Source organism: Salvia splendens, chromosome 2 (assembly GCF_004379255.2).
Source record: "Salvia splendens isolate huo1 chromosome 2, SspV2, whole genome shotgun sequence".
NCBI lineage: Eukaryota > Viridiplantae > Streptophyta > Magnoliopsida > Lamiales > Lamiaceae > Salvia > Salvia splendens.
Window position 1 is genome coordinate 2,907,643 of NC_056033.1, and position 14,198 is coordinate 2,921,840.

The 14,198-nt window shown below is 36.9% G+C and overlaps 2 protein-coding genes across 2 annotated transcripts; both read left to right on the forward strand.

The window, feature by feature from the left end:
• Positions 1-1,708: 1,708 nt before the first annotated feature.
• Positions 1,709-5,590, forward strand: LOC121759436 (TVP38/TMEM64 family membrane protein slr0305-like). Its single transcript, XM_042155015.1, has 10 exons — positions 1,709-1,772; positions 1,900-2,120; positions 2,502-2,563; positions 3,425-3,479; positions 3,797-3,895; positions 4,073-4,159; positions 4,310-4,426; positions 4,554-4,646; positions 4,919-4,949; positions 5,257-5,590. Exons 2-10 carry the CDS (start codon positions 2,019-2,021, stop codon positions 5,442-5,444), a joined length of 834 nt encoding a protein of 277 aa, XP_042010949.1. The 5' UTR covers positions 1,709-1,772; positions 1,900-2,018; the 3' UTR covers positions 5,445-5,590.
• Positions 5,591-8,775: 3,185 nt separating this feature from the next.
• Positions 8,776-13,308, forward strand: LOC121783592 (probable E3 ubiquitin-protein ligase LUL4). The gene is made up of 3 exons (XM_042181716.1): positions 8,776-9,202; positions 12,130-12,634; positions 12,938-13,308. The coding sequence occupies exons 1-3, from the start codon at positions 8,802-8,804 to the stop codon at positions 13,049-13,051; spliced, it is 1,020 nt and encodes a 339-aa protein (XP_042037650.1). The 5' UTR covers positions 8,776-8,801; the 3' UTR covers positions 13,052-13,308.
• The last annotated feature ends 890 nt before the right edge of the window (positions 13,309-14,198 follow it).

Below are 14,198 nucleotides of genomic sequence, written 5' to 3' on the forward strand. Positions count from 1 at the left end.
TTGTTCTTCCTCACGCCTTTCAACATCACCAATGCTCCTGAAGTTGCTTTAAGAATTCCATCTCGCATCATCACAACTAGGCCTTTAGATTCTAAGGCCCCCAATGAGATGAGATTATTCTTCAACTGGGGCACGTACCGCACATCCTTCAAAATTCTGGTGGATCCATCCTGATTCTGTAGCTTGATTGAGCCTATCCCGGCTGTCTTACATGGATGTCATTCCCCATGTAAATAAGTCCGCCATTGAGTTCTTCGAAATCAAAGAACCACTCCCTGATGGGACACATATGATAAGTGCAACCTGAATCCAATATCCACTCGTCTGGATGCGATGTTGAAGGTGAAACCGTCAAAGAACAATCTGACTCCGCATCATTTTTGCATTCAACAACATTTGCATCTTGCGAAGCCTTTTCTTTCTTCTTCAACTTTGGGCAGTCTTTCTTCCAATGTCCTTTCTCATAACAGAAAGCACACTCATCTTTGGCAGCTCGCTTTTTCGATTTGGACCTTCATCTTCTCTCCTTTGATCGGCCTTGTTGACGACCTCTTGCCACTAATGCTTCATCTGTAACTGCTTTACCTTTCATTTTATCTGCCTTTCGCAATTTATGACTATACAAAGCAGAACATACAGTATCTAAAGACACATTCTCTTTACTGTGGAGTAATGTGGTCTCCAGATGTTCAAATTCATCAGGTAGAGACGACAACAACATCAATGCCAGATCCTCATCCTCAAATTTCACATCTAAATTTAGCAGGTCTGCTACTAATTGGTTAAACAAAGCAATGTGTTCATTCATATTGGTACCTGGTCGGTATTCAAATCGTAACAACCTTTTCTTCATAAGGAGCTTATTCTGACCACTCTTCTGCAGAAATTTGTCCTCCAGTGTCTTCCATAATATATGTGCAGAAGTCTCATTCTTGACAGCATACTTTTGCTCCCTGGACAGACACGACCGAATTGTTCCGCAAGCTAACCGATTTATGGTACTCCAATCTTTATCATCTATATCTTCTGGTTTCTTTTCTTCAATGGCAATGTCAAGTCCCTGCTGGAAAAGAGAGTCTAGAACCTCCCCCTGCCACATACCAAAATGGCCAGTACCGTCAAATATCTCCACTGTCAATTTCATATTTGACAGTGGAAACCTCGACCACGATGACGAAGAACTAGCCTTGTTTTCTTGATCATTACCCGCCATTACAGACTCAAAATAAAGTATTCAATATTACAAACAAATAGAACCAAGGACGAACCTTTGGCTATGATACCACTTGTTGAGAAAACCGGGTAATTTTCTCTCAAATAGTGAAATGAACCGATTCAGTAATTTCAGAGTTAACCCAATGGGGTCTACTCGATAAAATTACTTCTCCAAATAAATTCTTTGGAAAGACTGGCGGGGACACTGTCCCTCTTAAATACCAGATTCCTAACAGAATTTATCAGTCGGTGTATTTATCACAATATAAAAACATCCAAAAGAACCGTACAAAACATTATGCCAAAGCCGCAAATAATATTGAATACAATATCCCAATAGAAAATAAACCCAGAAATAAGTGGACAATGACCTAGAACTTAAAATAAAGTGATTGGTGACATAGAATTGTGTGTACAAATTAGTTAATATATTGAAAATAATATATTTTATATTAAAATAATGTGAATAGTGTAGAATTTGTTTGACGACAAAGCCATCAATTCACCAACTGCTAACAACCAATATTTTCCGCGCAGAAAGATCAGAGGACCATTGTGTAAGTAAAACCTCTACGATCTTTCACAGAAAATGGGATAACTCCTCATCACTTTCATCGTTTCTGAACATCTCTTACTCCCTAATCGTCTGAGTTCTTCTCAATTCAATCAATCTGGCAAATTTAGGGGGAATAAATTTGCGGCCTCGCTTAGCATTTAAGCAAGCTCCACCCGTGGACCCAGACGACCAAGAGTGCCGGCCGTGGCGCAGAAAGATCTTATTTTTTTCGCGGCAATCGATTACTATGGCCTTCAAATTCAGTTGGGTTTCGCTCTGGAAGATTTCGCTACTTCTGTTGCTGATTGGGGCTATTTTACTTGCTTGTTTTACTCTCCCCGTCGATAAGGTTGGCTTCTTTTTCACATATCCATCTGACATTAACGATCTGACCATATTTTAGTTCGCTTGACTATGCTTATTTGGTTAGGGGGTTTGTCAACTGCTATTGATGTTGTAATGTAGGAAATCTTGGTTGCCTTTTTCGTAATTCATGTTGTTTAGTCTTTACATTTGATTGATTTTGTTAGTCATTTTCATGAACTGAGCTAACTATGTCAATGTCAGTTAGTTAAAAGACTCTCTATAACTGGAATGCGGCAAATTGTTTTTTTTTCTGTGTGCTTTGAAATGTAGCAGCGACCTTTCGTTCTAATGTGTGTTGGAAGTATGATATTTGTAAGTTATCTGTTATTGATCGATACTGGTTTTACTTGATGATTTCGAACAGATACTGAAAGATTTTTTAGTATGGATAGAGCAAGATCTTGGTCCTTGGGAGCCCCTAGTGCTGTAAGTGTTGTTTTCATTTGCTCATCTCGGTTGCATATTTTTATTTCGTGCCTGAATATGCAGGCATTGCCTTCATGCTTGTGAGTTGTCTTCTAATGTACTAGTATAGTACTAAAATAACCAAGACAACTTACAGAAGATATGCTTATTCAACTAGAATAAGAGCAAATTAAAAAGAAATGTTCTGGTTACATTAGTTCAGTCTAGGGTTATTTGCAGTTGCAAAGCATTAACCCATTGTAATCTGATCATATTTCTATGTAGTATCTATACATACATATACACCACATAGATGCTAGGTTGTTTTGTTGTCTAGTTGTCTGTATGTTGAAGACATAACATGCTTGATGACTGAATTGACATTTATTACTCCAGTTGGTTATTAAAGAAATTGTTGATGTAGTGGTTCAGGGACCTGAAGTGGTGTAATGTCATGTTTCATTTCAAGTAAAACTAGAGACTAACTTTGACCACCTCACTGAATGTGAGGTCGAGATTAAATGTTAGATAACTAAGAAGAAGGCTTAATAACCTAGCATATTTTTCCTTATATTTTTACTGTTGAACTTCTCAGTGATTCAGTCAATTTTTGTTTATGATTGTCTTCTTTATTGCTAACTAGGCCTCAGTACATGTCATGCAATTTTCATGGATTGGTCATAATTAGAAGCTGCCTTCATAAAACATTAAATCTATTCTATGATAGCTTACGATATGAAAATTGATGTTTTAATAGTGGGAGAAATTTGTAGTTACTATAGGTATTTGTACAAGGCATGGACTGATTAAATTCTTAAAAAATGCTTAAGAACTTTCAATCTACATGTTGATTTGGGTTTCCCATTGGTTATGAATTTGCAGGGCTGTTGCATACATTCCTTTAACGGTGTTGGCTGTCCCAGCTTCTATACTGACGGTGAGGATTAGCATCTCTGATAGTAGTCTTTTCTCTGTTGTCCAATTATAAATTCCTTCAGTATCGTGAAGTACAGATTTATACTTCGTTATACTATGTTGACTGTTGTTCTAGTAAGTTAGTAATGCTGTTGTTCGTGGCACCTCATTTATTTTTTTATTTCTATCTTGGTTTTAACTTTTTTTTGTGTCATCCAACTTTTTAAAGAGATGTTTTTGCTTTAATTCTTCCATAATATGCTGGAACAGGGTGACTCTTTAGATCTTAGCTTTGCTGGTTGAGCTAAAACTATTTGTCGAATTTATTATGTTTTTCAGCTGGGTGGTGGATATCTCTTTGGCTTGCCTATCGGTTTCTTTGCTGATTCTATTGGTGCAACATTAGGTGCTGGGGCTGCATTTCTTCTTGGGCGAACAGTAAGTTTCTACTATATTCTACTAGAACTATATCTTGTTTATTAGTATTATGTGTTTAACATTCAAGCGTAAGATGCATCTTTAGATTTATAGTTCTGATGTTATACCTTTGCAATGTGGAGGGGGGCTTCCTTTACTGGATGCTCATTACTGTTTTTCTGTTTGTGTGTTTCACAGATAGGAAGATCCTTTGTTATTTCAAAGTTAGGTGATTATCCCAAGTTCCGAGCAGTTTCCATTGCAATTGAGAGATCAGGATTCAAGGTTTGTGCTTATTGTCTGTTTAGAATCTTATTCTTGGTTTCCTAAGCCAGTGCTTGACCTGCTTGTCAATAGTTATATTTAATTCTTTTGCTTGAGTAAATATCTGATAGTTACAGATTCATATAACACTGAATGGACGTGCACTTGCAGATTGTGTTGTTGCTCCGGCTAGTTCCTCTACTTCCCTTCAATATGATGAACTACCTCTTATCCGTGACTCCAGTACCTATAGCTCATTACATGCTAGCATCATGGTTGGGCATGATGGTATGTAAATCTGCATTAGCGTTTCCATATTCACAGCTCCATTTTACTTTTAATTCATTTTGTTGCGATTACTTATGTCATGCGTGTTTCTCTATATTCACTCATGTCCATTCACGTCCTTTTGCAGCCTATAACTTTTGCATTGGTCTACGTTGGAACAACATTAAAGGATCTTTCAGATGTAACACATGGATGGCATGAATTCTCCAGAACCAGATTGGTAATGTTTCACAAATTTTAATCTCTAGAACCTATTTCACAAAACTAACAAAAATTTGGTCATAAACTATGCTTATCCTTGTCATTGTGCTTTCCTAGAATGTAAGAATAATTTGTTACTCTTGCATATGATATTTGAGCAACTATGTTTTGCGAGTCTAATCTATTTTACACTGGGCACTACGATCATGTTTGCTGATGGCTGAAGAGTTGGAATGCAATGGTCATTGCTCGAATTCTGTTGTTTTGACTCCGTCTTCTACTTTGATGCAGGCATTTATCTTCCTCGGTCTTGTGATGTCTGGTAAGTTTCTAGTCTCATTAGTCATTTCAATTTGACATGCCAATTGCCAGACCAGCTTTTTACGTTACAAAAATTAATTGTTCGTCATGTGCTTACCTATTGTCAATGTTGGCTATCACATGAATTATTTGAAGCATGACAGAATATATGATGCCTTTGAGTTATTGGGGTGCTTTTGAATCACGTTGTTCGATTAGTAAAATTATGGAGTTGCAAAACATAACCAGAAAGCTCGAATGTCACGAGCTCTGCTTTTGAATCATGTTGTTCGTCAAATTCATATATGGTCGATTTGCTATGCTTGCAGCGGTTTTGATAACATGCGTCACAAGAGTTGCAAAGGCTGCATTGGAAAAGGCATTGGCTGAAACTGGGGAATGTCTAGCCGGAGATACCATGTCACAATCGTTGCCTCTCACATCGAATCCTTCTGTCAACCTCCACGAACCACTTATAATCAAGATTGATTCCGATCAAGACAACCACGAACACTAGTTCGTCTCGTGTATACTCTCTCTACTCCTAGTTGTCATTTGTAATTACTCCCTCTATGAGATGCTTCATATTCATCTGTACAGCTGGAATCTTTAGCTTTAGCTACATCAAACTTCATGGTTATTCCAGGTCTACTTTTACCTTCACTTCCTATAGTTGTTGTCCACGTCAGAATCTCTACCGTTGATCGATTGACCTTGTGTTCCCGACTCCTCGACTTTCGCCTAGATTGATGAAATTGCTCCAACTTTGGTTTATGATCTCAACAGTTGGATTGGTGTTTTTAATTGAGGTCAGAATAAATATTGATGCATGGTTAATCTGAGACCGGGTCGGGCAACGTTAGTTTAGAACTGTAACTAGAACCGCGCACTAGGTGGTCTGATTTTGGCTCCAAATTTTTTGACCCATGAACCGACGATTCGGTTCAAAATTTGAAAAAAAAAAACTAAGAATTGGGAAAAAGTGGAAAAGCGCTAGTTTCAGCTCATTAAGAACAACTGCTTAATGAGAACCGACTGTTCAGAACCGGAATTTGCGGTTTTTTGGCCCAGCGGCATGACTAGGAATGAACATAATAAAGTGTCTTCAAGAATGTATGACCTACTTTAAAATATCTTCTTAATTAGTTGCTACAAAGCACTTTGTTAGTGATGCTTTTTCCAGATGGCTGAGATAATGGTTGTGAAAGAGATATTTGACTTGGTAAAAAGATGTTGGCATATCACCAATTCTCCATTTTATAATGTTATTTACCATAATTAAATTCTTTCTTTAAGAGAGAGATTATGAGGTGCACAAAAGTAAGATGTCCACTAACCTTACCAATTACCAATTATTGTTCACAATTTCCTCAATGTACATTGGCATTTTGGGTTATTGCACTTATATATACCAACTTTAGATTTATTTTATTTTTTCCAAAAGCTTGCTTTGAGTTTGTAATTGATAATTATATAGCTTATTTTGCAAGAAAATAAATAAATAACCCTCCAACAAACACAACACGCAGTTTAGTAAATGATACACTAATTGCAACTAACAAATAATCAATCAGATAAGGGACCATTACCCCTCTACCCAATACCTAAATTTGCAATTAACCGTACTATTATTAAGAACATAATTAGCTAATGAGTAAAGACCTTCGTAGCCAATTGACAACAAAATGATTATATAACACTTCAATTATAAAACATGATGTACTCAATAGTTAGGGGTGACATATCGTATGGGTTGAACCTGATAACGACCTAATATAATAGGGTTTAAACCGAATTTGACCTGTTAAGAAAACTATAAACTCGAACACAAACACGACCTTCTACCTTCAAACCAGACCACGACCCACGCTCGATACAATATAGTATGAGCTGACACGACACAATAACTACCTGAACCTGATATTGCACGATTAAACCCTGATATTCTACACGCTAAAAATCCGATTTACACAACTTAAACCTGATTTGCAAGAACCTAGAGAATAAAATTAATGCATAATTTTTTTTTAATAAAAGACTATAAATAATTAAAACAGTAATATTTTTTTTATGGATTACCCAAATGCCAAATCCAACCATATCCAACCTGAACTCAAGCTGAAATTATCGGGTTCCTAACGGGTCAACTCGATAAGGACACTGAACCAATAAAGCTTGACCTTAACCTATTGATTTCGTTTGTGTTCCGATCGAATTATCGTGTCGTGTTGAAAATTGTCAGCACTAGTCAATATGTTTGTGTGAAAGAGTGCAAACTTATTAAATCAGTTACATTCACTCTCTATCGTTAAAAAATATGTAAATAGGGAGATTGGAACGTATTGAATTTATTAAATATTTGAGTCGCACCAGTCTCATATATTAATATACATTACTAATTTATTTTATCAAATACTTGGTTGCATGGGCATAAGTTGTACGCATTGCGGAATCAATTATCTCTGCGCTGGAATATGCCTTGCCTCCTCCACGACCACCAATCGTGTGGTGGTCAAGGGTCGTATGGGCGTATAATGAGCATTTTCTCACTTTCTATCTTCAAAAAATTTGTAGATAGGAAGATTGAAACGTATTAAATCTATTAAATATTTCATTCATATCAGTCTCATATAATATAATTTATTTTTAAAAATACTTGGACGGGTGGATATGCGTTGTACACATCGCAGAATCAATCATATCTCCTCTGGAATATGCCCCACCCCTCCACCGCCATCAATCCAGTGGGGGCCATGGGTCGTATGGGCGTATAATGAGCATTCCCTCACTTTCTATCTTCAAAAAATATATAGATAAAAAGATTGGAACGAATTAAATTAGTTAATATTCCATTCATATCAGACTCATATAATAATATAATTTACTTTGACAAATATTTGAATGGGCATGCGTTGTACAAATCGTGGAATCAATCATCTGATTCATCTCACCATTGGAATATGCCCGGCCTCTTCCATCACCATCAATCGGGGGGAGCCATGGGTCATATGGATGTATAGTGAGCACACATTCACGGGGGTGCACCTCAAATTTTTTAGACCGTCCCATATTTCACCCTTATACCTTATTTTATGGTTAACTCCAACCATACCTAAAATTTGGAGTAAATAATAGTTTACTTAATATTTTGTTTATCTTGTATTACTATTAACATTATTGACCAATGAGTAATAACCTTCAGAGTCAATTGACGCCAAAATGATTACTAACACTCAATTATACACACATGATGTACTCAATAGTATATGTGTGAAAGATAGCAAACTTATTACATTTCTCTATCTTAAAAAAAATATGTAGATAGGAAGATGAGAATACATTAAATCCGTTAAATATTCGTATCAATCTCATACATTAATTAGATATACGGACATGTGATATACACACTTCAAAGTCAATCATCTCTGCGCTGGAATATGTCTTGCCTCGTCCACCGCCATCAATCGAGTGGGGTCCATGGGTCGTATGAGCATACAATGAGCGTTCCTTCATAAGAACTGTACCTCAATTTTTTTAAACCGTCCCATATTTCACCTTTACATTAATAATTTTTTTATTTACTCTTAATCACTCAACCACTTACCTACTAAGTTTCGCTTTAATTTCCTACCATGACTATTTCTCTTTGTTACATCATCGTAATCAACCCCAGTAATCATCACAATTAAAGCCGTAATCCACTTTTCCTACAAAAAGAAAATTCACAGTAATAAAATTAAAAAATTGACACCTGTAATATCGATTCTTTTTCCAATTGTAAAGACTCAATTTTTATGAGAGCAAAAACCATGAAATTTGACATTCAATTTGAAGAAGTGAGGCGTCTCTCTCCGCTTTCCCCAAATCGAGCGAAATGGGCATTTCATTCAGCACCACCACCACCACCACCGCCGCCGCCACCGCTCGGCGGAGAGCCCCCACCCACCCCTACCACCACCCCCACCCCCACCCCCACCCGGCCGACTACTACCCGGCTTACCCTCCCCATGCTTACCCTGCCTCCTCACCCCCCGTCTACTACCCCTACTACGAGTCCAACGGCTACGCCGTGTGCGACCACGCCGCGATGGGCCAGCCCTATTTCGGCCCCTTTGAGGTGCAGCCTCCGCCACTTGTTGTGGGCGAGGAGAAGCCCACCAAGGTTGTGAACAGCGATGTCAATGTGCATAAGGACACCTTGAGGCTGGAGAGTGATGAGCTCAACCCGGATCGCTCCTTGGTTTGTTTCGTCTTTGATGCTTTGCTTGATGGAAGGTGAGATTTTTACTTCTGCAAACTTGTGATTTAGCTTTTCTTGCTGTTTGATTGCTTTGTTTGCTGAGGGTGCAGTTTTGTTAGGCCAAATTGATCTCGATATGGATTTCTAATGCGTTTTGCATGCTGAAATTCGATAAGTTTCTACAGTGGACTGAATTGCATAGCTCGATTTCTTAGGAGGGAATCAGACATTTTGTTAAGCCAAGTGAAAAACTAGAAAGCTTGCTGTGTCTGATTAGTAATGTTGATGAATTTGTCGATTTGTTTTTTTGTGAAGGCTTTGTTACTCTCCATGTCAATGTTCTGATTCAGTAAAGTATGCTATCGTAGGAGTGAAATCGAGTTTTTGGAATATACGTGTTACCGTTTTACATGTAATTCGATTCCTCCAGAAGCTTGAAGGCTTATAATGAGGGACTCGGTGAGAGCTAGTATATTAATGTATGTCAATGGCCATATTGTGACCTATCTGCTACATTTGTCCTCGTTTCCGTTTTACTTGTTCCTGATATTTTACTTTTAAGTTTTAACTACTTGAAAGTTCATATTTCTCACTTATGTGTAGCAGAGAGACCACGGTTCAACCCTACCTCCCTCCAACTAACAAAAAAGTTCAGTTTAGGCAACAAAGTCAAACATCAAAATTAATTTTAGTTAACTGAAGGTTGCATCATCGGCATTCTTATATGAAATAATTCACTTTTTGTAAACTTTTGTTGCCTGTGTAACTTTGATGTAGATTTCCCAGCTCTCTCTCCGTAGTCATGCTTTGTTTACATTGTGGTTGCATCCCTAGAGCTGTACTAATCCAATTTGTAATGTTAGGTAGAATTGGCATGAGTGCCTGAATGCACTATAATGATATGTAGCATGCTTCTTATGAAAAGCAGGCATTCACGGTTTCATATTAATCTTTGAAACGTTTAGTCATTGCATTGCAGCTCTTGTGTGCTTTTATTCCTATGCACATAGTGCAAAAAATAGAGTTAAAAGAGTCGGGGGACTGATTGGATTGATGCTTTCATTTCATTGTGGTGGCTTTTCAGACTGGAACAGTAGTTGTTGTCGCTGTTACTTGGTTTCAGGTCGAATTCTTCAAATCTGACCTGTTATAAAATACTTTCAAGAACATACTAGTAAATTATATGAATACCGTGTGACTGTGCAATGCATTTGTTTTTCATCTCAAATGTTTTTGCTGATTCTGAATCCCTTTATAAAGAACCCAGCCACCTCATTTAATCACTATTTAGTCACATCTCTATTCATAAAAAAGTAACAATATCCAATGTTTTGACTCTATGCAATAGAAACTACAAATTATTATAGAATGTTGAATTCTATGTGAAACATGTTGATGAATTTGCTCTGAAAATTAATGAAATTATAAAAATAAATTTTTTGTCATTTCATGGATACCCAAGCCTTAGGTAATATATAGTACTGCCCGATTATGATCATTAATTGTGAAAATTTGGACGATCCAGATGCATTTCAGGTGGATCCTCCCTTTTGTTTTTTTTCCTTATTTAAATCTGGCATGTGTATTATTCAAAATGTGTACTGACTGTTTTGCAATTTTTTGTATTGAACTTTAGCATGAAATATGGTTATACTCGACTCCACGATGAAAACCCAGTTAAAGTAAAAAAGAGAACAAACCCAAAAAATGTTAATTTGTTTAATTTACACATGCATTTTGTGCTCAACATCATGCTTTTTCTGATTTCAAGTATGTATTTTTGTATTTCTGTGTAGAGATCAGTTCCAGGAAATTATAAAATGTTTGAATTTACTTTATGCATATTTTTGTTTGACATTATTCATATTTGTGTTTAACAATATGTATGTATTTTGTGTAGGCGTAGTATTTTAGTATTTAATATTAAAAATCTGTTTATTGTTTGAATAACACAAATACCCACCCATTGGATAAACAAAATCAATGGAGGCTTGGGTACTATATAATCATTCTGGCTCTCCATCCTAAGAGGGGATAGTTTCTATTTGACCTTCTCTCTATATAGATAGGAACTAGCAATTAGTGTGTGCATGTGTGTGTTGGCCTAGTTGTAGAGTGGTTAGTGCCCGAGGCCAAAGGTCACATGTTGAAGTCCACCGTGGCATGGCCTTTACAAATTTCTGTTTATATATCCATTCAAAAAAAGGAGCTAGCATTTAGTTTGAACCATTGATATTTGATTATTTGTATGATCTTTAAATGTAATAGTATGAAATCGCTTTGTTTTATTAATAAAGAAGTATTATCAATTTATCATGAAGTAGTACTATTATATATCTCATGTTTCCTGGTTCCTACTTCCTAGTAGGATAAGTTTCAACATAATCTCATCCCTACATTTATATATGTAAATACACATGTGCATTTGTATGTAAATTAACATGTATACACTTGAATCTGTAGATGAGTTTACATTTTGTCTGCATATATTCATATATACCACGCTCTACATCATTCAACAATAATGTTTACAAGAAATTACTCATATCGTTGCACACTCTCATCCTATTATTCATTCAGCATATCTCTCATCACTATCCCTCTTTATAATAAAAGAAATGGAAGTTGGTTAATCAATTGCCCGTGCATTTCAACAACTTACCTTTAGTTGTTTACTTGTCCCTGAAGACATACTATAAAGAATCATGAACTTCCTTTCTTTGTGGCCTTTCACTTCTTGGTGAACCTATGAAAAAGTTAATTGTCTATTTGATTGCGCCATCCGGGCGCAGACATTTTATAGTGGCTTCATTCTGGTATGTTGTGTGCTCTCATAATTTCCCACAGACTTAAAAGGCTAAAGGGTATTAGTTTGGTGCGTAGATATATAACGAGTGCATTCTAATGAGCCTATTTTCTTTCATTTTGAGAGCTTTTCTAATCGTCATGGTTTCTATAACAGCATCACGATATATTACTTCGCCAAAGAAGAAGCCGACCGCAGAGTTGTCCCCTTATTTCCAGATGCATATGTTCCCATAAAAATTCCTTTCAGGAAAGGACTTCACCAGGAATTTCGTCAGCCTTCAGGAACTGGCATCGACTTACATTATTTTGCAATGGATGATTTGTCACATCCGTCGTCCAGACATGATGTTTTTCCAATTGTAATATCGGCTGATACTTGTGTGACTCCTTACCTAGTTGATGATAGAAGCTATGTTTTTGCACATACGTCGCCTCAGATGCAGGTTACTCAGGTGGTTCTGCCCAAAAATAATGAGGGACAATTTTTTCCCAAAGCTGTCAGGCAGTTGCTCTGGACAGATGATGATTGCTATGAATTGAGAGAGATATATGGGCTAGGAAAATCTGGCCCAGGTTTCAGTGATAGTGGATCGGGAAAAGAATGTGTTGTCTGCATGACTGAACCGAAGGATATCGCATTGCTTCCTTGCAGACATATGGTGAGAAAAAATTCTAAATTATTTGTTTTCAAGCTCAAATAATCTCCTTATCAAACCTCCCCCTTGAATATTTCTATATTTCCAGAAATAACCCTGAGTCAGCTTATAATCTTTTGTTCGTTTCTTCTGAATTCAGTTGTTTAAGAAATGAGACTTGCATTATATATTTTGATTTTAATTGTATTAGTGCTCTGGTTTGTATCTTTCTCCCTTGTTTCCCTTTCCCTTTCCCTTGAAAATAGATTTTATTCATATTTTTTTTATCATACTCGATGTTTGAATTGATTTTTCTTTATATTCCAGTGTATGTGCAGCAACTGTGCGAAGGCACTGAGACTTCAGTCGAACAAATGCCCCATCTGCAGAGAAAACATTGAGGCAGTCCTTGAAATCAGGATCGATAATTTGGATCACTGAGAGGCCGTAATTACAAGATGATGCGTTCCAACGACCAAGCCATTCTATGTTTGGTATATATGTTTCTGCAACTGTCAATATCATCCATGGTTCATTTTTCTTCTCTGCACTCTTATCCAGAATTATTTATATCCTATACATATCGGAAATCTCTTCAACAGAGCCGTGCTGTCTTGTTTGTTAGAAATATCGATATATGTGTACACTCAATAGTCATTCATATAGTTTGCCTTATACTTTTTTGTCATCTTCTTAAATATGATCCATTGTGCTTTCTGCCTCCACATACGATACGTTTGATTTATGTTTCGAAATTTTAAAGCATAATGTTTTAGCTAGTTCTTTGAGTTCCACTCTTCTCTGTACTCGCCTGCTTAAGAAGCCAAGAAACAGAGGATTTAGGGAAATTTGATGTGTGGAAGTGGCATTAGATAACCGAATATATCTAGATGTAACCGTTGGATACTAGGGGCTGCGTCATGAACCGTGCAGGAACATCCCATGATAACAGCTTAACTGCCTTACTACTCGTAGTCGGACAACAATAGCTGTCAATAATGCCACAATCACTCACCCCTCCGAAACAGCCCGAAAAGGGTGTGTTGGAAAAGAGTGTTTTGCCTTAGAAGTTAGCAACAGCAGATAGAAAACTGGCCTCTTTGCTGTTGGGGCCGAGACTTGTGTTTTTTTCTGAACACAAAATTACAAAATTTGTCTGACCGTTGAGTATTATTATAGATATGGTTTGTCATTACTTGCTATGGTTTATCTCCTCCATTATTACTCCACATTGCTTCAATTGCTCTAGTTTCTTCGGTGTGTTTGCTTATGAGGCCTTTGGCACCGGGCCAACGGCTGAGCGGACTCGTATGTGTACGAGATACTATATCTGGTTTATGTCGCTTAAGGATGTCGGTCTGTTTGAGCTAGGAATTTATCGGGAAATTTCTCAGTTTTAGGCTACGTTGACATCACACATTTTAGGCTAATTCACTCGATTTTAGACTACATTGACATCCCTAACTTAGCACCAAACACATAGTTGGATTACTCTGTCTCTATGATAAAGAAAGCTAGGGTGAAGGGTGAAAATTCATTCTTATTACTAATAAGATGGTGATGGATACATGTATCTACAAAATGAGTA